Source organism: Mesoplodon mirus (genome assembly GCF_964341445.2).
Source record: "Mesoplodon mirus genome assembly, chromosome: 10".
NCBI classification, from domain to species: Eukaryota; Metazoa; Chordata; class Mammalia; order Artiodactyla; family Ziphiidae; genus Mesoplodon; species Mesoplodon mirus.
Window position 1 is genome coordinate 92,537,232 of NC_138986.1, and position 24,150 is coordinate 92,561,381.

Sequence of the window (24,150 nt, forward strand, 5' to 3'; positions counted from 1 at the left end):
TCCACTTTGAATGCAGCAAAGACAGCTGGGGATTTATAGCCAGTGAGCAGAGTGCAGGGGTCAGTGGATGAAAAAGACTAAGTGGAAACAACACAGGTAGGGGATTCTTGCTCAGCTGACTTAAAGGGATTCTTTTTGAAGGCAGATTAAGGATTTATATACCAAAGGTAGGGGATGAGGAACTTGATAAGCTATCAAGGGTGAGAGAATTTCTCTAAACCGGCTTAGCAGGATTCTTGCTAAAACTGGCCTCTGTAGGCCGAACAAGGACAGCACAGACTCGAAGGCCTAGCGGAGGCCTCGTCAAGCAGAGCGCTCAGAGGAGCCTAAGTGAAGCTCGGTCAGGAAGAGAGTTTGGTATGCACAGCCTCAGTCATCCCCGGTGTCTCTCTTTCCGGAGACCCTGTGTCTCCTTCAGAGAATAACCTCCAGGCTTCTCTTGGGGTGATGGTGGGAGGGAGGTGGCGTTTGCCCAGCTGTGTGCCGTGTGTACGGCTGGCGTTAGGAAGTCTTTTTCTCAAACAGCTTTCCCCTAGTCTCCCTGACGCTAGACCCCTCTTTTCACCCTTGCTTCGGTGGTGTAACTGGGTTCTCTTTCCTCTCTCCCCATCCCAGATTTGGGGTTTGGCTCTTAGGTTTGCTAAGTCAGTTAGCACACCGGCCGCTCGCTTCCCACCTTCCAGAATCTCGTTGCTGTCGTCTCCTCTTGGGCTCTCCCCGTCCTTGTGCACTGAGTCTTTAATTTAAAGACTCTTTTTACTGTAGATTTAGGGGTTTGAAGAAGGAGCAGCGTTGGATGTGTAGCTTTAAATCTGTTTTCTTAACTGGGAAGCTGCAGCAAGTGGTTCAGAATGGGAAAACAGTTTAAATAATTGAAGGAAATTTGACTTTCTTTTTTGATTTTGTGGGTTTTGCTTCACTGTGATTTTTTCTTCAGACACCTCATGATTCCTAAACAATCCCTCATGACTATTCTATAATTTCCCGTTGTATTTAGAACGATCACAAGACTGTTTACTTGAAATTTAGTGGTGGCTTCGAACAATGGCTGTGGGGGACTGTAAGGGAAGAGGTGTCGCTAGCATCTGTTGGGTGCCATTAGAATGGGGATCTCAATTTTACGTCACTTAATCCTCATAGCAATTCTGTAAGGTAAGTGATATTGTCACTTATGGGTAAGGATAAAGATAATGATCAGAGAGATTAAGTAACTTACTTAAGAGCTAGTCAGACAGTGGTGGAGCTTAATTTCAAGCCTAGGTTTTAAGACCTTTCAAGTCTTTCTAGGAGAGCATCTCCTTTTCCTCCTCGCAAGCTGCGTGAACAGTTCATTCAGTCACTCGGTGCAGGTTAGGTTGCCTGCTCCGTGCTGGGCCTTGGTGACACACGAGGGCTAGGCCTTGCCCTGATACAACAGGAATGTCACCATCAGACTTACCGTCAGTAGGATTTCTGGTGGTCTGTGCATACTGGCAAGAGTAGGGGCAGGCGGCTAAGTTAATTACAGGAGTCCTGGTAAAAGGCCATGTTGGTTTTGACCAGGAAGGCAGATCAGATCCAGAGAAGTGGGTGTATTTGAGATACCCTGTTGGAGGTGGAGCCGACAGGATTAGGGGGTGATAGGGGTTTGGAAGGAGCTTTGGAAGGAAGAATTGAGCATGGCTCTGGGTTTGATTTGAAATGAATGGCGTTGGTGCCTTTAGTGATATAATGAATAATTGAATAAATGAATCATTATATCACATTATATGTGATATAATATATGTGACATATTATATCCCGCTGAGGTGCTGAAACTAGGACGTCTGGGATCACTCACTGTGTGATTCATTATAACACGTTAGTCTCACAGAATCCAAGCTCATTAAAATTAAATATTTTATGTGTTATGGACCCTTTGGGATACTCTCAAAAGACAGAATTGTAAATGTTAGGTCTGAGAATGCCAAGCATGAAAGCAGCTTTCTAGGAATGCTTGAAAAACTAGCCTCGAATTCAAAGTAGGCAAAACCTGGAAACAATATAAACGTTCATGTCCAAGACAGCAGGTAGACAACTGTGGCATGTGATTCAGCAGGTTAGTATACACAGCAGCTTGGCTGAACATGAGAACGTTTTGTTGAATAAAATAAGCCATACACAGAAGCATGCGTACTGGACAGTGGGTGCCTCTGGAGGTAGGGATTGACCAGAAGGAGGCACAAGGGAACTTTCTGGCGAGATGGAAATGTTCTGTCTGTTGATTGGGGTGTTTGTTGAACGGGAAGGTCCACATGTGGAAACTCATCAGCTTGTATCCTTAGAATTTGTACATTTCACTGTATGTAAGTTTTATTACCTCAGTAAAAAAGTAAGAAGACAAGGGAGCAGTATGTTCAGTGGTTCTGTGGGTATCCCTCTAGGGAGCACAGGGGTGGGGCATCCGTGTAGTCTCAGCTTGTCAGGGAAAGTCTCCCAGAGGAAGTAGCCTCTCCTGTGTCTCGTTTTTATCCCTTAGGTCTAAGATAGACTTATTGTTCAAGTCTCAGCCAACTCCACACAATAACATCTCCTCTTCGGATGACTGTTTAATTTATTGTGCAATCGGGAATACTTCAGGCAGTAAACAGGAGCGCTAGTATAAATTACAGTGGGCAAGAGGTAAAACCTGGGACCGCTGGCTCTCTCTTCCTGCGCTGCTCAAAGTGTAGCTGGTTCTCACTGCAGGTACCACCGAAGGAAGACGGTGGCAAAGCAGGCGTTCCGGGCGGGTAGAGCAGCCTCTGCTTGGTCCCCCTGTACAGGCGGTACAGGGGGCTGGGTGCAGCAGGGTGGCAGGGGGCGGGGATCACCCCTGCAGGGGTGCTCGTGTGTTTCTAAGAATCGCGATTTACATGTTAACTGAAAAAAAGATTGTTATCTTTTTTCATCTCCAGAGTTACTCACGTTGCTTTGTTCGTTCCTTTGAAACAGGAGACAGTGGATAGCTCCCTTCAGAAATGGAGGACGGGAAGCCCGTTTGGGCGCCGCACCCTACGGATGGGTTTCAGATGGGCAATATCGTGGATATTGGCCCCGACAGCTTAACGATTGAACCCTTGAACCAAAAAGGCAAGGTAAGAAGTTTCTCAGAAAGATTTCGAAATTTGATTTGTGTCTGTAGGTAGCTCCCTTTTTCAATGAAGTAGGTATTTTTTTAGCACAGTATAGGGGAAAGCAGTTTTCTGGTCAGTGAATCCTAGTCTTCTCCTGAGTTGTGTGATTAAATAAGAAGTGCATACCCTAGGGGGAAAATGGTGTCCCATCGTAAAATCAGACAGTAATTTAGTGAGCCTTTCATTAGCATATTTGTAAGAAGAAATAGCTATATAACAAAATATAAACAATAACATTTTTTATTCCTTAAGCCATATAACTAAAGTTATGAATATATCTGTGATGTATTCAACATGTTACCAAGTAAAAATATAAAAAGTGAATGGGATTATGTTATGAAATTTTGCTTTTTGCTTTTTAGCTTCCGGATAATTCTTTTTTTAATCTTTTTTTATTGAAGTATAGTTGATTTACAATGTTGTGTTAATTTCTGTTGTACAGCAAAGTGATTCAGGTATACACATATACGCACTTTTTTTTAATATTCTTTTCCATTATGGTTTATCACAGGATATTGAATATAGTTCTCTGTGCTGTACAGTAGGACCTTGTTTATTTATTTATTTATTTTAAAGTTTATTTTATTTTTGGCTGCGTTGGGCCTTCGTTGCTGCGTGCGGGCTTTCTCTAGTTGCGGCGAGCGGGGGCTACTGTTCGTCGTGGTGCACGGGCTTCTCATTGCGGTGGCTTCTCTTGTTGAGTGTGGAGCACGGGCTCTAGGTGCACGGGCTTCAGTAGTTGTGGCTCGTGGGCTCTGGAGCGCAGCCTCAGTAGTTGTGGCGTACGGGCTCAGTAGCTCTGTGGCATTTGGGATCTTTGCGGACCAGGGATCGAACCCATGTCCCCTGCATTGGCAGGTGGATTCTTAACCACTGCGGCCACCAGGGAATCCCGGACCTTGTTGTTTATCCATTCTCTATATAATAGCTTACATCTGCTGTTAATTATTTTTTTTAAAGCTTTTTTATTTACTTAAATTTATTATCATGTGATTGTAGTAAAAATATTTCTAAATAAATAAATAATAAAATAAATATATTTAAGTCTTAAGCATAACCGTCTGTTATTATTTTTGTTTTAATGGTACTTTTTAAAACATAAAAGCATACTTTAATTTTGTACACATGGTGTCTATTTCCTTTTAGGCTTAGACATAGACTAGACAATATAACAAAATGAAAGTATGGGGGAAAAGTGACCTGGAGTCTTTTCAGCCTTCATGGGGACTGTAGGGCCTACCTATTTTGTGGGAGAGCTTAACACTTTTCACTTTAATAAATGTTCCCGTTAAGCAGGACTTCTGACTAAATTAAATTTGTTGATGTCATTTCTGTTTACTTTAGACTCTGCCAGTGTTCATGAATAATTTATGTTCTACTGATACACGGTTAACTAGTGCCATATGACTGCCATCCTTCTGGGAACCTTAGAAAAACAAGGTGGATCTCTCATGAGGTCTGTTCACAGAGAAAACTATTCTGTTACTGTAAACAACCCAGGAACCTAAATGCATAATATATAATGTGCCATGTTAGCGACGGCCAATTAAAGATACCCTCAGGAAAGAAAAGACAAAGTGTTTCTAGTTTTTCCTCTTATTAACAAGTACCTATTTGTACTTACAATGCAGTACATGTTCTAAAAAAAGAAAGAATTAAAAAAAAACACCTCAATTATTTTTATATATTTGAAGTTGTAGGGGAGGAAAATTTTTCCTCTACCCTTTTGGGTCTCTGGCTGGGCCTGAAAATTAAATTGACATAAGACACATTCACAGTAGGAAAGCATACAACTTTTATCAGATTTTTACATGTACATAGCAACCTTCACAAGAGAATGAAGAGTTGAAGTGACCAGAGCAGGAAGCTTTTATATCTTTTGGACAAAGAAACAATACATTTGTGAAGAATTGATAAGGCAAAGGGGTCTGGGCTAGGGTGGTAAATGGTGGAGAAGTGGTTAGGAGGGTAAGGGTTAGTCTGACAAGACAAGGTTTGTTTGCACAGATTTCTCTTGGTCTCCATTCCCTCTGCTGGTGATAAGAATGTCTTCTTTCCTCCTGGTAGAGGGAGGGCACCTTGCACGTGGGAGTTTTATCTCCTGCTCTCAGGAATAAAAAGGGTCAGAGTGCCCTTCTTACAGCTGTTGTTTCTCAAGTGCCTTTAACTCAAGATAATCAGTCCGCCAAAGTAGCCTGTTTTGGGGTGACAGAAATTTAGTGAGCCTTTCATTATCTTTCAAAGTCTTTTTTCATTTTTGTTTAACATATCTTATAAGCACAGTAAATCAGAAGCCCCAAATGAAATGAAAAGTATATTTCCTAGTTATATTTCGTTCTATGTATTCTCTTATATCCATAAGTGACAAAATAATTCAGTTCAGGGATAGAAGAAACCTTATTTACGGGTATATGCTTTTTTATAGGTTAAGTATTTTGTGCTTTCAGCTGTGCCTTGTTAGTATTAATCAGCTGCACCATAGAACCAATAAAAACACTTAAAATTCAAATTGTGGCGTCATGAAAACTTCATGGATCCTAGATTATTTATAAACTAAAGTTGAAGCTTCTTTTCACAAAATCTTTTTGAAAGTTAACAAGTTCTCAGGGATTTCTTTTCATCTTAATCCCCTCCCTGCCCCCACTTTCTGATCAGGGTCTTAATAAATTGTGAAGTGTCATAACAACCGTGTGGTTAAAAAGATCCATAAGAGAAGCAGTCTTTTGTGTAGATTCATGCAGTAGAGGTCATCAGCATTTAAAAATGAAGGAAGTGCGTAAAGCAGCGGACAAGTCAAGTAGATCTGTTTGCTGATACAGTAGAAGCATAGAAGAGGGAGTGATGAGCTCTGGTGGGGAACCTGTCTTTGTTGATAGCAGTGCCTTTTAAAGTTTTTCAGTCGTGGCCCGTGGTAAGAAATAGATTTGAAATCGCATTAGGTATACGTATTATTCATGTGTGTGTACGTGCGTACTGACGACAAATAGATTTTACATGTCAACAAGTCTATGTATCGTGTGTGTGTATTCAAATGCAACATCCTTACCGTCTGTGATGCGTTCTGATATTTTCTGATATCTTTTATTCTGTTAAAAATGCCATCTTGAACCTCTCAGTTGATTTCATGTTGCATATTTGCAGCTGACTGGCCTGCAGGCTACAGCCCTAAACACATGCCATTTAAGGGTCTACATTTCCTTCTCCCTGTCTGTGTTGCCCGTCTTGTCTTTTGTCGACCAGCAGTCTCCCCCTCACTCTCCTGCCCTTATGCTTAGCCTTATGTGTCCTTTTCCTCCCCTCGCAGCCTTCCTCCCAGGGTCTGTCAGGCCCTCAGGGAGCCAGGTGGTGCTGGGCTCTGTGTGTGGCCACTCACAGTACTCCTTTTGCCTGGAATGCCGCTCTCCGCAGCTCTGTGCTTATTTAGCAAATACTCACTCCTCTCTCAGGAGCGACTGAGGTCAGCTCCTTTATGAAAGTTTCCCACAGATGCCCTGTGGCGTCCTCCTCCTCCCGGGCAGTAGAGCTTACCGCTGATTACTCTTTGCTTTGAGGAGTGGTACACCTTCTTCGCCTCCCGTACCGTGATTGGAGACATTCGTTTACATTTCTCCCCTCCCTGCTAGACTGTAATCGTCTCAAGTGCAGGCGCTGTTTTCTTTGTCCATGTGGTCACGGAGCTGGGTGCACTGCGTTGGCTGGGTGGTAGGTGTTTACTGTGATCTCTTGATAGGAGAAAATGCCTCCTTCCTCTAAGAGAAAACAGTTGCCTTAATGAAACAGATGTCCTCCTTCTCACTGAGTAGGTCGTAGAGGGGAGAAGAAGATGGGGGCTGGTGATCATTGGGGGGGTGAAAAAGGATCGAGAGAGACAATTTTTTAGTCTCATTACAGGCCTTTCAGCCCCAGGATGATTAACCTTCCCATTCTAGGAACTCTGTGTCCTGCACCCCATTTATGGAGCCAACACCTGGGGCCTGGGGAGGCTTTAGCCCCATTGCTGAGGCTGTGAAAGTGGCACGTAGATCTGTGACATTAGCGGTGATTTCTGAACGTGTTTTTCCTGTAGAATCATTGTTATAAATTGTGGATTGTTTTATAGTACCATAATATACTTAATGTACATTATGGATTAGTTCTGAATTTGTGATTTATCCTTTAAACCTTTCCTCATTTATAACGTTAAGAACATGTGTAGTGGGTTCCAACTAATTAACTTCTAGAGTTTTCAGGGCATAACAGTTTTCTAATTTGGGTATGACTTTGAACTGAGGTAGCGCTAGCAGCCTGGATTTTCCTCTGTAAACTATAGCAGTAGCCTTGTCTTATGCTCTTGCATATATATACATATACAGACCAACAAATATTCTAAAATAATTGAACAGGTTTTCCTTAGAGATTGGTTTGACGTGGATGGAAACGTCAACCACAGGAGTAATTGTAATTGTTTGAGAAATAGAAATGTATAGGTAACTATTAGAATGGCATGGAGAAAATTTAATTCTCTTTAGATGTAATTTGAGATCATTTCTTCTCTCTTACAAGATACTATCTTAATTCTAGAGTTTCTACCATAGTATTTAAATGATATAATAAACACCAACTTATTAATGGATATCTGTAATGTTATGGACCTAATAGCTTTGGATACTGTTTATATTTTTGACACATTTCTGTATAGGAATTTGTGTCTAATGTGTTTTACTCAGACAATAGCATTAATTAAATTATGGTCTGTTGGTATATCTGATTGATTGATTGGATGTTACTTTTTTCCTTTTTTAAAACAATAAAATTGCTGTATACATAAACATTAACATTTTTATTTTTTAAAAAAGTTGTTAAATAGCATACCTATGTAAACGTAATATACTTCTTGTTTTGTCCCACTCTAGGTGTTACAACACAGGTTTTGTTTTTGTTTTATTGATTTCCATGATTGATTTCATGTTCATCGTAATAATGGATAATATATTTGAGTAATGACTTGTTAAGTAGTAGGATCTTGTATTACATTTTAATGAAGAGCATATTATTGCCATTATTTTCAATGTATGCAGTCAGTTAAGCTCCTTTATCTTTCTTATTATTTGTAAGCTTCTAGTTTAATGAGCTCTTGTTTTGTTTTTCAGACATTTCTGGCTCTCATAAACCAAGTGTTCCCTGCAGAAGAGGACAGTAAAAAAGATGTGGAAGATAACTGTAAGTATCAATTTAAAAAATAGTTCTCATCATAGAAAAGGAAACTGTTCCTTCAAAAAATATATGAGTGATTATATTACAGGGCACACTGTCCTTGTCCGGAAGAAATGTTGCCTTTGGACCTGAAGGTTCCTGTGAATGGAGGAGCCCCACAGTCCTAGATGCATTGTTCGCTCACATTTGCGCTTTGGTGAAGGGGTCTCCTGAGTATCTTTTTAGTGTTATCTCAGTTGTGTAAATACAGGGAATGGTAATCATTTACTAACTATGAAGCCTGAACTAAAGATCTCTTGGTTTTATGGGGTTTTTTTGCTTTTTGAACCTCTGAGTCATCTGGAATCAGGTGATTTTTATAGCACTATATGTGGTTCAATAATTTGGAAGTTGAGTCAGGAGGACCCATTTAGTGTCACCCTTTAAAGGAAACAAACATTAAAAAAAATACTATGTAATAAGTACTAATTGAAAACTGATTTCAGAACATTGGATTAAAGTGCAACATTAATTTGACTTACAACTATCTTAGAATTTTTGGTGAAAAAATACTGTATCCAGAGCAATAGGCCATGTTTATTCTTACATTTTCAAGATATAGTGGTAATCATGTTTCATTTTTTATGTGGCGATATTTAAGAATCATGTCCAGTCGTCATGGGTTTCGTTCAATGTATCTGGCATTAAAAACTCTGCAATTAAATAAGAGAGGTAGGAGAAAGGAATATATTTTGTCCTTATTGGTTTTCTCTGGAGTTTGCATTTGAGTAAGCCTGTAAGATCCCCCCTATGTGACGTGGAATACAGGAGTAATGGGGGAGCCCCGAGTTCAGATTCTCACTGTGCCATTAGGAAGCTGTGTGCCCGTAGGCAGTTTCTCTCTCCCCTTTGAGCTTCTGGTCTGGAAAACAGGAGTAATGATTTTTATGTTGCATGCTTAGAGATGATACATTTAAAATGCTTGGTGCAGTGCCTGACCTCTAACATCCTCTCAGTAGATGGTATCTGTTGTTGTCAGGTGTAAGAGACTGGGAGAAACAACATGGCGCTCCCTTCCTGTCCAAACTTGCTAGAGAGCTTGTCTGATGGGATAATATTTTTCTGAACAGCAATCAGAACAACAACAAAAAGGAACGAGACTCTATCGTATCTAAAATAAGAGAAAATTCTTTTCTGTTAAAACTTGAGAGGGTATTCAGAATTGGAATCAATCCTTTTCATATTTCAAAATAATGTTTTCTGGTTTATATATCCACGTAGAGCTAAACATAATAAATGATGCTGAATTACTTTTAATCCATTTCTTAAGTATTTTAAAGCAGTCTCCCTCTGATTGTTTCATGGTGGTGGACGTGTCTAATCGTTTAGTTTTCCTGGTCTTAGTGGAGATTTGCCGCTTCTTGCAGGTGTTGACTCTGGTGATGCCAGACGGCAGGAATGTTGCTGAGGATGTCACCTGTCCTCACCACACGGTAGTCCAGCCCTACTTGATATCCCCTTTCTGAAACCACATCATGAATGCAGCTCTAACTGTTGAGTTTAGAATGCAGGTTTTCCAGCGAAAGTGGTTCCATCACTTATTAGTTGAGTCCTTTTGCCTGAGGCTTGGTTGCCCACTACACCACTGTCCTCCGCCAAGTGACGCATGGCGTTGTTTGTTTGGGTCTCACGTGCATATTTCTAAAATCCTTTCCTCTTCTCTGTATCGCGGTAATAATGTGATGATTAAGAGCTTGATGTCTGTAGAGCATCCTGAACTATGTGATAAAGGTTCTTTTGAAACAGACACACGAGTGGACTTCTGATAGTGCCCTCATAATATAGCAAAATTGATTACCTAGCTTTAGCTCCAGGTTTTCTATGTGAAGGGTTTTATGTGTGGAGTTTAGTATGTTAAGTTTGCCTTTTTACTTGACTCTTGAGGATTAATGCCAGAATAGGAAAATAGTTCAGGGATGTGAGGTTGGTAATTAAAATAAGCATTTTTTGGTGCTAATTTTTAAGCTACTGTTACTTACATGGCACACAATAATCTTCATGAATGATCACTGTTAGAAGTCGAGAATAATAGAGTATAAACTATAATTTTGGAAAGAATCCCCGAAGTTGCCTGGTTCAGTCTCTTTTTCAGTAATGGAATGACTTCTACAACAATGTAACGATAGAATTGATTGACTTCTACTGCAGTTGAAGTTGTTTGTGGGTTCTTTTTCTCTCTCTCAGTGAACCAGAACTGTAACAAGTAAGCAGAATCTTAAATGCTTAGCTAACTCCCTAGTCAGATTCCTAAATTTAAGAATTGAGTGATATCTAGTCTTCATTAGAAACTTTTAGTGTCCTCAGTATATATTAATTATACCAAAATTCTTCTTACGGAGTTTATAAAGAAACAAAGACGTTCATTCTTTTATTATGTCTTATTTAAAAACTTTTAATATCGAGTGTATAGTTAAATCTATGAATAATTAGGCATAAAAGGCAAACAGTTCACCTAAAGTATTACATGTCAGTAGCCAAACCAAGTAGTCCTGGGGTGGCCACTAGGAGAGGAGGGGAGGAGGGAATTTGGTGGAGCAGGAAGTGATGTCCAAGACCCTCTGAGCATCCCTAGGTCGTGCCTTCAGGGATGCAGAGGCCACTGAGACTTACCATTTCCCATTCTGGCAAGCTGAGGGTCATACATGTTCCTTTCTGTCTTTCCTTTTCTGTGTCTTTATTTAAATGGAGTAGTCTGAGTAGCATAATTTAAGAGGAGGACCCTCTGGTCCAAATTTTTATTGTCATTGGCAGATATTTCAGCAGTGAGGGATTTTTTTTTCACAACTTTATTGGAGTATAATTGCATTACAATAGTGAGTTAGTTTCTGCTTTATAACATAGTGAATCAGCTATACATTTACATATATCCCCGTATCTCCTCCCTCTTGCGTCTCCCTCCCACGCTCCCTATCCCACCCCTCTAGGTGGTCACAAAGCACCGAGCTGATCTCCCTGTGCTATGCGGCTGCTTCCCACTAGCTATCTATTTTACGTTTGGTAGTGTATATATGTCCATGCCACTCTCTCACTTCGTCCCAGCTTACGCTTCCCCCTCCCCGTGTCCTCAAGTCCATTCTCTACATCTGCATCTTTATTCCTGTCCCGCCCCTAGGTTCTTAAGAACCATTTTTTTTTAGATTCCATACATATGTGTTAGCATACGGTATTCGTTTTTCTCTTTCTGACTTACTTCACCCTGTATGACAGACTCTAGGTCCATCCACCTCACTACAAATAACTCAATTTGGTTTCCTTTTATGACTGAGTCATATTCCATTGTATATATGTGCCACATCTTTATCCATTCATGTGTCGATGGACAACAGTGAGGGATTTATTTAGTTGAATTACCAGATATCCCTGAGAAGGCTGGTGGTCAGTATGGGAGGACGTAAAGAAAGAAGGGCAAGCAGCCATCCACATGCCGTGTAGGTTTATATGATTAGCTTTTCTGGGGGAGCCGTATTGTGGGATCAGGCATTCTTACTTACAGGAAGCAGAGAGAGTTGCAGAGAGAGCATCATGCAGCCAGGCAGTTTCAGAGGAAGCTGAGCCATGGGCGAGTGGTTCGATGTTGTAAGGCAGCGTGTAGATCAAGCTCCTGGGGACGGGGGTGGAGGAAGTGCAGAGGTATAGAAAGTAGGGGACCGAACCCACACGAGACACCCTCTGCTGCCTGCCTTCTCTACATCTTTCCTCAACTGAAAGGAGGGCTGCCGTTCAACTGTTAGGGGCCTCCACCCACTTCTTACTCTGTATTTTTCTGCTGTAAGTGGCATTAGAAAACAGTGAGGCCTGTGTGCTTGCAGTGTGACCTGGCTGCATCGTGTGAGTGTAGAAGCATGGGCAGTCTGTTGAGACAGGTAGAGCAGCGGGCTCTTGTTCGGCAGAATTGGTCGGGTGTTGAATTGTAGGTTATATATACATACAGTGTAGGCATATATACAGCTTCAGTGAGGGATCAAGCAAACAAGCAAATGAATCAGGCAGGGCCCTGCCCTTAGGGATCTGGTATAGAAGCCCAAACCAGATATACAAAATTGTCATCACAAGACTGGCATTCTGTGGTACGCACCATAACGCAAGTACACAGGAGCAAGTAGTCCTAGTGGTGATGGGGTAGTGAAAATGGGGAGGTGTCATTTGAGGGATAGCCTTTGAACTGACCTTAAAGGATAGGTAGATTTTTGATACCTAGAAATAGAGAGGTGCAGCCCAGTGCATGCATGATAGTTGAGTTTGGTAAATGGTTTAGTCTGCCTGCAGGTTAGACCATATTAAAGGGAGTTATGGAAAATTATATGGAAAGGTCAGTCGAATGCAGGTTTACTAAGGGGCTTGAATATCAGACTTGAACATGAATTTGGTCGTTGACGGAGACCCACTGATGAGTTTTGAGGAAGAGAGAGATTTAGTCAGGGCTCTAGTGTGGTTAGATTAATGCACTGAGCATTCTGGGTTAGAGAGGAGAGAGACTGCGGCGGTAGACAAGTGAGAGGCTGCTGTGATTACAGAAGAGGTGACAACGCCTAAACTGGGATTGGGGCTGTGGAAATGGAAAGAAAGGGGAGACACTTCAGAGACTCAGATTGTGCTAATTCTGAGTGCCTACCATGAAGCTGGTGCTGTGCTATACTTTATTACATGTATAAAGACTTGGAAATGGGCTTAGAGCAATGAGGGGGGAGAGAGGATGGTCCTAGTATTGACTAAGGCTTGCAGAATAGATGAGTGAGAAATGGTGGTGCTGATAATGGAAACAGAGTGGTTGGGGGAAGAGTGGGCTTGTCTGCTCAAGTGCGTGGTGGAAACGTGGAAATGGAGCTCAGGGGACTGACTGAGGGCCGGGGCAGTAGATCAGGCTGGGAGAACAGGATGTGTCAGAGCGTTAGGAGAACAGACGTTAGGAAAACAAGATTTCTACCCTGATGCTGCTGTTAGTTAGCTGCATATCCTGGTTTAAGCCGTATAGATTTCTTCAGGATTCTTGTTTAGTCTATCACTTATGAGGCACTGCCTGAATGACACGATCCCTTCCCGTTCTAAAATTTTATCTTTTGTGTTTTTCCTGTAAAATTCTGAGCATCAGATGGGATTAGTGTTGCCTACTAATCTTTTTTGTGTTAAAATGTATTAAAATCAGCACCATCTAAAGTCGTTCTTTTTTTCCACTTGAATTGTACTCGGTTTTTTGTACTCACCTGGTACTAACTAGAGGCACTCACCTCACTGGAAATTCACTGTTTAAAAATATCACTGTAACACATATGTAAACTAGATCCATTTTACATCAGCCTCTGGGGTTTATAAGTACCAGGAAAAAGATGGAATTAAATCTGACGTAACAGGTGAATTTTAGCTTTGGATCAGAGTGATTCAGATTAAGATGGCATGGTTTTATTTTACTTTCTTTCTTCAAATAACTAATGATTTACAAATTTTCCATCTCAGGTTCATTAATGTATTTGAATGAAGCCACACTGCTGCATAATATCAAAGTTCGATACAGTAAAGACAGAATTTACGTAAGTATTTTACCCGTAGGTTAAGTTTTTGTGGGAATAATTATTTTACGTGCTACTGTTTGATTTTGTTGAGCTTGAAATTTTCTAACAGGAAATCATACTTGATCTGAGCCTACTGAACGGAGTGTGAGCTCCATGAGGATAAGGATTCTTTTCTGATTTATTGCTCTAACACCAGGGCTTAGACCACACATGGTACAAATATTAATAAATATTTGCAGAATGAAATAATGAATGCAGAGCATCATCTAATGTCATTCAGACTTAAAACTATCCAATTTGGATATTTAAAAAAAAACACTAATTATTTTGAGTTTTGATGTTTTAACTTTTGGCATATATCTGTAGATCTGTTTAATTGATGCAGTTTCCACATTGTTCTGCAAAACGTTTAAGGCAGACTATAAGGCATAAGTATTGAAATTAAAAACTTGGAAGACAAAACGATGTGAATTAGAATAGAAGGCAGTACGTGAGGAAATACCGAGAACACTGAAGTGCTGATCGTAGAGCCTGAATAGTTGCAATATTTCATTCCAAATAGATAACTTACCCTAAAAACCCAGGATACTTAAAAATGAAAGACAATGCTTTTAATGGAAATAGGGTTTGTACCACATCATTCAGATGGATACTTAACTAGTCTGTTTTAATTGTAATGATTCACTGGGCACGTATGAATTCTGTATATCCCTTTGTTGGCTGGAGGTAAATTACCGCACCGTAGCCCTCCTGTTATAAAGATGGGACTCTTCATTATTTTTGAACGAAGAAAACACATGGCTTCTTTGACACTTCCTAGATCGAATGACATTCTTAATCTTTTATATCCCTATCAATTTGCCTAATTGTACTTACTTAATTCTGACTAAATTACCTTTAGTCTTTGCCATCTGTCCACGTAATGACAGCTGGGAAATAGAGCTAATCTAGTCTTTTCCAAAAGAGTTTACTTGCTGTTTTTCGGTTATACATAGTTATTAAGTCTTTACTTTCCTCCTTGATTTTTCTCAAAATCAACTAAATAGTGTATTTCGGTTAATATATATATATATACACACACACACACATATATATGGCTATTCTTATTTAGAAATATATTTAGAAGCAAAATTCACTTAATCAGCATATTAACATTGAGTATCTAATGTGTGCTAAATGTTGTTTTCGACACTAAACTAACACAAATTTAAAAAATGTGTTTGTTAAGGCAGCGTGCCTTGCAGTAAGTCAGTAAACGTTGATTTGGATGTAACCATCTTTCAGGAAGACCTGGCCGCTGTTTTTCCTTCACACGTCTACTATCACGTGGTGGTGGTGAAACGGCCTCATTTATTTGAGCAAGTTTTAATTGTTTTCATGTCTTTTTCTTGACGTTTGCAGATGTTAAACTACCTTTACAGACTGCCCTCATGCGAAGAACTTGAGGCGCTTTGCTTTCGTGTAGGATGTTTGTAGGGCAGCGTCACACCCACGCGGTTGTCGTCGGTCTTCTAAAGCTTCCTGTGCTGCAGTGCTGCTACATTTGCTGGCTGCGAGCAGTGATAGCTGACGCTTTACGTGCAGAATTCACTGTACTTTCAAAAAAACGGGTTGTCTTTGTTTCACATGATGTTTAGTTGACCTACAGGTCTTTGCTAAATCACATGCTGCAGAGAAATAATTACCTAATCATAATTTGTGAAGTTTAAGCTTTTGTTCCTCATGTATAATGTCTGCATCGCTCTGGAGAATTTTAAGGTTATTCCTAGCTGTTATTGCCTTCTTTTCCTAAGCTGTGCATGCGGTTGGGCGTACGACCTCTGTGTTAGATAGTGGCTGTTTAGCAGCGTCAGCTCCTCTTTGGAAAACCAGTATTTTCAAAGTTAATGAAAGCCATGACTCGTGGGTTTCTGCCTAGCCAGTTATGCCTTTTAGTTATAAAACCATTAAATATCAGCAATACACAAATAGAGTTATTAGTATCATAATATATGTAAGAGAGGGGAGCAGTTCACAATAGTTTAAATTGGATATTTTTATACGTCTCAACCAACCAGAATTGCCACCCTTCTCCCTTAGATTTGAGTAGAACAGTAGCTAGCTCACATTTAACATTTCCCTTGGTTACTAAAGTCTCTATTACTTTCCTTTTGTTTCCCATAGAAACATTATTATCGGGAATTTCTTTTTTTTTTTTTTGCGGTACGCGTGCCTCTCACTGCTGTGGCCTCTCCCGTTGCGGAGCACAGGCTCCGGACGCGCAGGCTCAGCGGCCATGGCTCACGGGCCCAGGCGCTCCACGGCATGTGGGATCCTCCCGGACCGGGGCACGAACCTGCGTCCCCTGCATCGGCAGGCGGACTCTCATCCACTGCGCCACCAGGGAAGCCCTTTTCACGGAATTTTAGATGCATAGGCTGAGAGTTCGGGGTTTCTGCATCATTTCCCTTCCACAACTAGAAGCAGAAAAGAGAAAAACATGGTCTTGTGTGCCCTAGTTTGGCCAGTAAACCACAACTAATTGCTAAACCACAACTCTCTTTCTACACACGAGGAATTTTATAAATCCTGTTGGTGGCATTTTTCTGGTCTTTTGAAGCCACAGTGAAATTTCAGATTTAAAAGCAAGCTTCACTTGCTCATTAAACATTTAGCCCGTCAGTATTCTAGGCAATGGTTAGCACATATGCTGTTTTGCAAAAATCTGGGGCCAAGTGGTCACCACCGAGCTAAACCAGTCCTTGGCTTTCAGTGTTGGGCATAGGCCTAGAGGGTCCTGTGAGCTATGTTAAAGTCTTCAGGGCCTAGAGGGTCCTGTGAGCTATGTTAAAGTCTTCAGGGCCTAGAGGGTCCTGTGAGCTATGTTAAGCTGTTTAGTAGCAGGGTGAGGAAAGTCTAGGCGAGGAATACAAATAAACAAAACTCAGGCTGTAGGCATAGAGTAGATGTCATAAGTGGAGTCTACAGGAGGTGTCTGAGATAGAGGTGTAGACTCAGCTCTGCCCACGCAGACCTGGTGGTGGTGAACCTGGGAGGAGGGATGCGGGAGGAGCATGTTTCCTTTGAGGCAAAGGGAGGTCAAGAGAGATGATTTTGATTTTGGATGTGCTGAGTTTTAGATGGCTATGGGTTAAGAAAATGTAAATATTTATTAAGAGTTAGAGAAATATGGGTCCTATAGAGATCAGGGAATATTTAGGTCTAGAAATGCAGATTTAGGAGTTCTACTTATAGAGAGAACTGGGGGTGTCTATTTGCTGTGTGTTCTTTCTCCTGTGACCCTTGTTTGGTTTTAAATGAAAACAGTAGTTGGAAAATTTTATGTTTATGTCTTTCCCACTTAGACATATGTGGCCAACATTCTGATAGCAGTGAACCCCTACTTTGACATACCTAAAATATATTCTTCGGAAACCATAAAGTCGTACCAAGGAAAATCTCTGGGGACGATGCCACCTCATGTCTTCGCAATTGGTAAGTAACTTAATTGTATCTTAATATTTATTTTTCTTTAAACTGTACAGATTTACTCAGTTTTTCTTTTGGATTAATCAGAGATACCATGAATCGAATACGTATTTTGGAGGGCTTGTGTGCATTCTGAATGTATCACCATGTCAGGAGCATGTATTCACACAGGGTGGGGAAGATACTTTTGCGGCCAGCTCATGGGGCGGTTGTACCTCATTACCTTTGTTAAAGGCCCGTGTCATCTTAAGCGTGTCCACCCAGTTGAAAGTAGGTCATAATAAAAGCTGACCTATTGTTTTCTTCTGACTCCACCTTAAAAGTGTCCTCCTTCCACAACTAGGAAGGAGGCCTGGGCTGTCTGCCTCCTGATGACCCAGGTCATCACTAGTGAGCGCGTTCCCTGGGCTGGAAAGGAGCTGTGGGAGCAGACGTCTTCCATGCTTCGCCCCGCATCAGGGCTCTGTCAGATGTAAAGGATCGACAGTGATACATGCTTCACATCTCTGGGGAACCCACGTGGGAAGGCAGCAACATCTGTCTTTGTCTTTCTCAGGCACTCTCTCATCTCAAAGCACTTTAGCTCTGGGGAGCAGAGAGGGAGTTATTTGACAGGCGTCCCCCACAGCTGCTGACTGCAGGTACAGAGATGTTAGCTAAGCCTTGGGATTCAGACATAGCTGGCAGTTAAATGATGACACGTTCTGGTTCTGGTTCTTAGTGCAGTTAGTTTCTCTTTGGGCTTTCTCTTTGTACCTGTATTGTGGCCTAACGGGGCTTCACCTCTAGATTTGGCTGACCCTGTACTGTGTGCTACTAGGCAAGCTTGAATGTGTACACCAAGTCCAGTGCAGCTGCACATTGACTTCTGGTTTTGTGACGCTCTGATTGGCATGGGTATGTGTTCTGTCAGCTGGCTAAATGGTGCAACATCCTTAGAACCTCAATGTGAGCAGGTTACGTGCTTAAAATGTAAATAAACCGGCTTTTATTTTTAGTTGTTTACTGCTAAAAAAGTTTTTACAAGGATTCCACAAAAGTGAGTGGAACAGATTGCTGATAAATTGGGCAAAGGGTTGTGTGAATACTCTTGTGTGTAGTTTGCATTTGGCCCTTAGAGTAAAAGCCATTAGTAGAGCTTTCTTCGTTGGTATGGGTAGCACATGCCTGCGGTGAGAAATAGTTGCCTTATAGGGCTAAGTTTGTCAGGACCTAATTTTTAATCAAGATTGTTTTAATTTGAGCCCACTTTAATAGAATTGAATTGTGATCATCTTGTCCGGGGAGTCTTAAAGACATTTTATACTCTAAATTGTTGGAGTGTAATGAAGATAGTTAAAAAGTGTATATATAAATAATCACAAATCTAAAAAATTTAAAGCAGTTAATTTTGCCTATTTTTGAAATGCTGAAAAATTCTACACGATGTTTAAATTTAATAGTAGTATTACAGAAAAAACCCCACAGATTTATTGTGCAGTTATGTATTTTTTTTTCTCCAGCAGAAATTTTGGCTGCCAGATTTCTTAATTGGTAGCTCGTTACTTCTTGCTTTTTTCTCCGGGGATGTCATTAGTTATGCATAGTGAGCGTTTTTCATCTCTCTGCAGGTCTGCTCTAGTATTAGGAAAAGCTGAGCCACCGCTCATAATATGGAGACATTCTAGTACAAACATAAGAGTTGTTTATTTGATTTCATATTACTTAGCTGTCAGGATAACTAGAGAGAACGTGGAACGTATATACCTTTAGAGATGTTTTGAACACTTTTCAATGATTTTATTTAAAAATGTTGGTAAGTGTAAACACACATTATAATTTCTTTAGGAGCAAGTGCTTTTTGATAGTAAATGGACTTTCTATCATTTGGAAACTTTTGTATTTAATACACTGTTCATCGTTAATGTATTATTTTGACCCCAGCTGATAAGGCTTTTCGAGACATGAAGGTGCTCAAGATGAGTCAGTCTGTCATTGTATCTGGAGAATCAGGAGCTGGCAAAACGGAAAATACAAAATTTGTTCTAAGGTGAGGAGTGTTTAGCTGACCTCGAATATTTTGAGCAGGTTGATTTTTCTTAATTGTGGTAAAAAATATATATAACATAAAATTTACCATCTTAACCACTTCTAAGTGTACAGTTCAGTAGTGCTAAGTATATTCACATTGTTGTTCAGCCAGTCTCCAGAACCTTTCACCTTATGAAACTAAAACTCTGTACCCGTTAAACAACTCCCCGTTTCCCCTGACCCCACCCCCTGGCAACCACCGTTCTACTTCCTGCCTCTATGATTTTGACTACTCTAGATACCTTCTATATATAAGTGGATCATATACTTTTTGTTTTTCTGTGGTTGGCTTATCCCCCATAGCACGTTGTCCTCGAGGTTCATCCATGTTGTGACATGTGTCAGAATTTTCCTCCTTTTTTAAGGCTGAGTAATATTCCCTCATGTGTTATGTATCACATTTCGTTTACCCATTCATTCCTCAGTGGGCACTTGGGCACTTGGGTTGCTTCCATCTCTTGGCTCTTGTGAATAGTGTTGCCATGAACATGTTATGAGCAAAGAGTTACAACGATCCCCTTGAGATTTGAACCCGTTGACTCTGAATACTCTTGCACGCTTTATGACATTGTTTGAAATGGTGGGTTCTATCCCTTTTACAAAAACAGACATGTGGAAGCTAAGCTGCAGATTGTTGAAATCTAGCTCTGGTATGCTATTCTCATGAGGATCCTGGAGAAGACCAGTGCTGGTTAGGCAAAGGGAAATCTTGGAATGTTCCTTCAAAATCCAGCCTTTACGTTCTTTTTTCAATAGTTCTGCCATTAGAGTGGTTGAAGCCTTTTTTTTTTTTTTTTTTTTTTTTTTTTTTTTTTTTTGCGGTACGCGGGCCTCTCACCGCCGTGCCCTCTCCCGCTGCGGAGCACAGGCTCCGGACGCACAGGCTCAGCAGCCATGGCTCACAGGCCCAGCTGCTCCGCAGCATGTGGGATCTTCCTGGACCGGGGCACGAACCCGTGTCCCCTGCGTCGGCAGGCGGACTCTCAATTGAAACCATTTTTTACCTTAAGTTTATGATGACTGGCCTTCTTATGTCTACCTCCCCCCGGCCCTCCTCCCAGTGTCGAAGGTGAATATTACTGTGTGCAATGTGTGGCATATTTACAACTAAACAGTTGGTTAAAATCAGAATATTCCCAAAAAGTTTTGAAAATAATGCTGATTTAGATGTTAAAGGCCATCCAAATAGAATTTTAAATGTTTAAAAGCTATAACAGAATAGTAGTTGCATCTAAATATAAATTTGTAATTTTTAAATAAGCCATTCCAGTGCATGATCCAGGTTTAAATTTTAGATGTATTAAATAATATTCAAATTAGAAAGATAATGCATGCAATATCATTCTCATCCAGCATTTTTTTCATCCTGTATTTTAAACAGATATCTGACTGAATCGTATGGAACCGGTCAAGACATTGATGATAGAATTGTCGAAGGTATTGTTAATTTTTTAAATTCTTATTTTCCATTGTTAGATATGTACTGAAATTAACTTAGAAGAATCCTCTAAGTGGTCTGGTGTGTTCTCCAACAGATCCAAAAGACTCTGCCATCTCCTACAAATCTTTGCTCAGATGTTATCTTCTCATTTACTTATTGTCTGTTGTCCTCCCCCCCGCCACCCCCCGACCCCATGTCCGTGCTAAGAGGGCAGGGATTTTATATATTCCAAACTCCTGGAATAGTGCCTGATACATAGTATATGCTTCATAAATGTCTGTCGGATGAATGAGAGGAATGTAGGAAGCCCTCCTGCCTCCTGTTTATTTTGTTGACCTTGTTTTTGTAAAGGAGAAAGGGAGACGGTTATTTGGAAATGAGGTGCTGGGGGAAATCATTTTAATGAAAGCATACATACACTTGGAAAGCAGGAGTCTGTAAGTTGACTTCCCCGGGCTGTCAGTGCTTGCTCACCGCTTAGAGACTTCTCGGATCCTGTTTGGTCTCCGCTGCCATCACGCTGAGTCTGCAGCAGCCTCCTGCAGCACAGGTTCCTGTCTGGTCTCCCCTCTTATGGTCTTGCTGCCCTTTAACCTATTCTCTGTGTGGAAGTTGGAATGACCTCTTTTGCCCTGAGCCCTTTATTGGCTTCATATTTCTCTCAAGCTAAAACCTCCAATTCATATCATCACTTCCAGTGCTCTGTGTGGCCTGCCCCACCTCCTCTGGTCTGTTTGAGTCGTTGTTCCTCTGCAGCCTTATGCTTTAGTCACACTGGCCTCCTTTTAGTTCTCTGAGGTGTTTCAGGCCTCTTTGGACACTCTTCTCACCCCTTCAGTAAGTATTTAATAATGATGATGATACTGACATGTGTGGGATGTGTTAGGTGTTGTCTGATTTGCTTAAAATCTGTTACCTAACTTAAATCTCCATAGAATATGAGGTAAGTACTATTTTATCCCTGCTTCACAGATGAGAAGCTAAGGGAGAAAGAGTTTTAGTAACTTTCTGAAGAGTAAATAAGCTCATTAGTTGTGGAAATGGGACATAAACCCAGGCATCTTAACTATATGCCCTACTAAGTGCATATTTTAATATTCTTGACATTTTTTTTTTTTGCGGTACGCGGGCCTCTCACTGTTGTGGCCTCTCCCATTGCGGAGCACAGGCTCCGGACTCACAGGCTCAGCGGCCATGGCTCACGGGCCCAGCCGCTCCGTGGCATGTGGGATCTTCCCGGACCGGGGCACGAACCCGTGTCCCCTGCATCGGCAGGCGGATTCTCAACCACTGCGCCACCAGGGAAGCCCTATTCTTGACATTTTAAAGAAAAATTCCAGTTGAACAAAAATTTATCAGGGGCCTTTTATGTTCATGCATTTCTCTATATCATGGCAGGCAAATGTTACATACTTTTTTTTCACAATTATGTAAAATATGCATGTAGATGAATATAAATTTGAGTCTAATAAACATTTTTAAAGTTTGCATCCATAAGGTTTTTCATATTTTTTGATATAAATAATTTTCTAATTTTTATCTACAGTTCTCACTGTGGTACTGTGACACACACCTAGGTAGAGTCACAGTAAAGTGCCTTTAGTGAGGGAATTGCCCTTTAAAATTGAATAAATAAATAAAAAACAAATAATGGGTTAATTTAATAAAATACTAATTAATATTCGGACTTGTTTACTTGAGGTACAGATTTGCTTTGAAACCAGATAAGCCTGGTTTCTTCCAGGAGAACGTACTGTGCAATGTGTAACGTGCTGTAGTTGAGGACAGTTGGAAAGTGTTATTCCAAATGTCTCTACAGCCCCTTACTGGAGAATAGTTTATGTTAACTGGCAGGGCCATAGAAATCTTTAGGTGGGAATACATGCTAATATTTCTTTTAGTTTTAATACTTTTTTATTTTAGCAAGTGAAACAACCTGGGAGTGATCTTTAAAAGGGTTTTGTGACTAGTTAAGCTTTCTACTGTGGATAGAATAAGAGAAATGGACTTTAAAAGATTTCATAAGAGATACTCTAGCAGTAAACATATGAAGCAATTTATGAGGTTATTGAAGGAATATGTGAGTAAGATTGACACTAATCTGGTATGCTTATAGTTAAGACTGGTGAGTACCAGAATAGACTCTAGGAGCTCTTTTCCATTCAGGTAGAGAGAGAGAGGGGGTGGGGGGAAGAAAGAAAGAATGTGTGAAATTATAAAATGAAGACAGTTAAAATTTTACATTTGTTCATTGGGATTTCAAGAACTATTGTTCTGAGAAGCTTTCGTAGGTAATTCTGTAAACGCTCATTTGTTAGATTTTGTTGGATGTGCATGTAAAAATGTTAAATCTGGAGGTTTTATTAATATATATTTTTAAATGTAAGTCAACTAAGAACTTCTTGCCTGTATTTCGTCACAGAAAGCTGGCTGTTTTCTTTACTATCATCACTGCTCTTGTAGGGCTGATGTGAAAACCATAAAATTTTTAGGGAGTAATTTTTAAGGTTGAGTTATAAATTTTGTAACCTAGTGACTTTTCAAAATTTATTCTTTCTCATAACACTTACTTTTTTTTTTTTAATAAATTTTTTTTTTTTTTTTTTTTTTTTTTTTTTTTTTTTTTTGTGGTACGTGGGCCTCTCACTGTTGTGGCCCCTCCCGTTGCGGAGCGCAGGCTCCGGACGCACAGGCTCAGCGGCCATGGCTCACGGGCCCAGCCGCTCCGCGGCATATGGGATCCTCCCAGACCGGGGCACGAACCCGCGTCCCCTGCATCGGCAGGCGGATTCTCAACCACTGCGCCACCAGGGAAGCCCTTTTAATAAATTTTGAGTAACTTTTCCATCTCTTGCACTTTAATAAGGCCCGAACATAGTGGGAGTCAATAAATATTTGTGGGATTTGACATTACAAGTGAATTCATTCATGTTAATGTCTCTGAGAATATTTTTCTAGTTACTTATGTTTATTAATAAATGAAACATACTATGCATATTGCTTTGTAATTTTCTTTCATGCTAACTTTCTGATGGCGTATTTTCATTTCTTTTTCAATAGCTAACCCACTCTTAGAAGCCTTTGGAAATGCAAAGACTGTTCGCAACAATAATAGCAGTCGATTTGGGAAATTTGTAGAAATACATTTCAATGAAAAGGTAAGTGAGAGTGAGTTTCCGGGTAATATATTTGGGGAGTGTTTTTGGAAATACAGGGTCTTGATAGAATATTGGTGCTGCACTTGAACTCATGGCAAATATATTTAAATTTTCCTCTTTTACTTTTAAACAGTTAGGAT

At 40.5% G+C, this 24,150-nt stretch overlaps 1 protein-coding gene across 3 annotated transcripts in view; it reads left to right on the plus strand.

Moving 5' to 3' along the window:
- The window catches only part of MYO6 (myosin VI), a 144,685-nt gene that overhangs the window by 49,650 nt on the left and 70,885 nt on the right, over positions 1 to 24,150 (plus strand). For all 3 annotated transcript variants that reach the window (XR_014295118.1, XM_082633765.1, XM_082633766.1), the window contains exons 2-8: positions 2,953 to 3,095; positions 8,264 to 8,333; positions 13,818 to 13,891; positions 17,218 to 17,347; positions 19,265 to 19,370; positions 20,793 to 20,848; positions 23,913 to 24,010. Coding sequence is in view for 2 of the 3 variants with exons in the window: in XM_082633765.1 (XP_082489891.1) it covers positions 2,979 to 3,095; positions 8,264 to 8,333; positions 13,818 to 13,891; positions 17,218 to 17,347; positions 19,265 to 19,370; positions 20,793 to 20,848; positions 23,913 to 24,010 (651 nt within the window). In the remaining variant the exon portion in view is untranslated. The remainder of the gene's footprint in view (positions 1 to 2,952; positions 3,096 to 8,263; positions 8,334 to 13,817; positions 13,892 to 17,217; positions 17,348 to 19,264; positions 19,371 to 20,792; positions 20,849 to 23,912; positions 24,011 to 24,150) is intronic.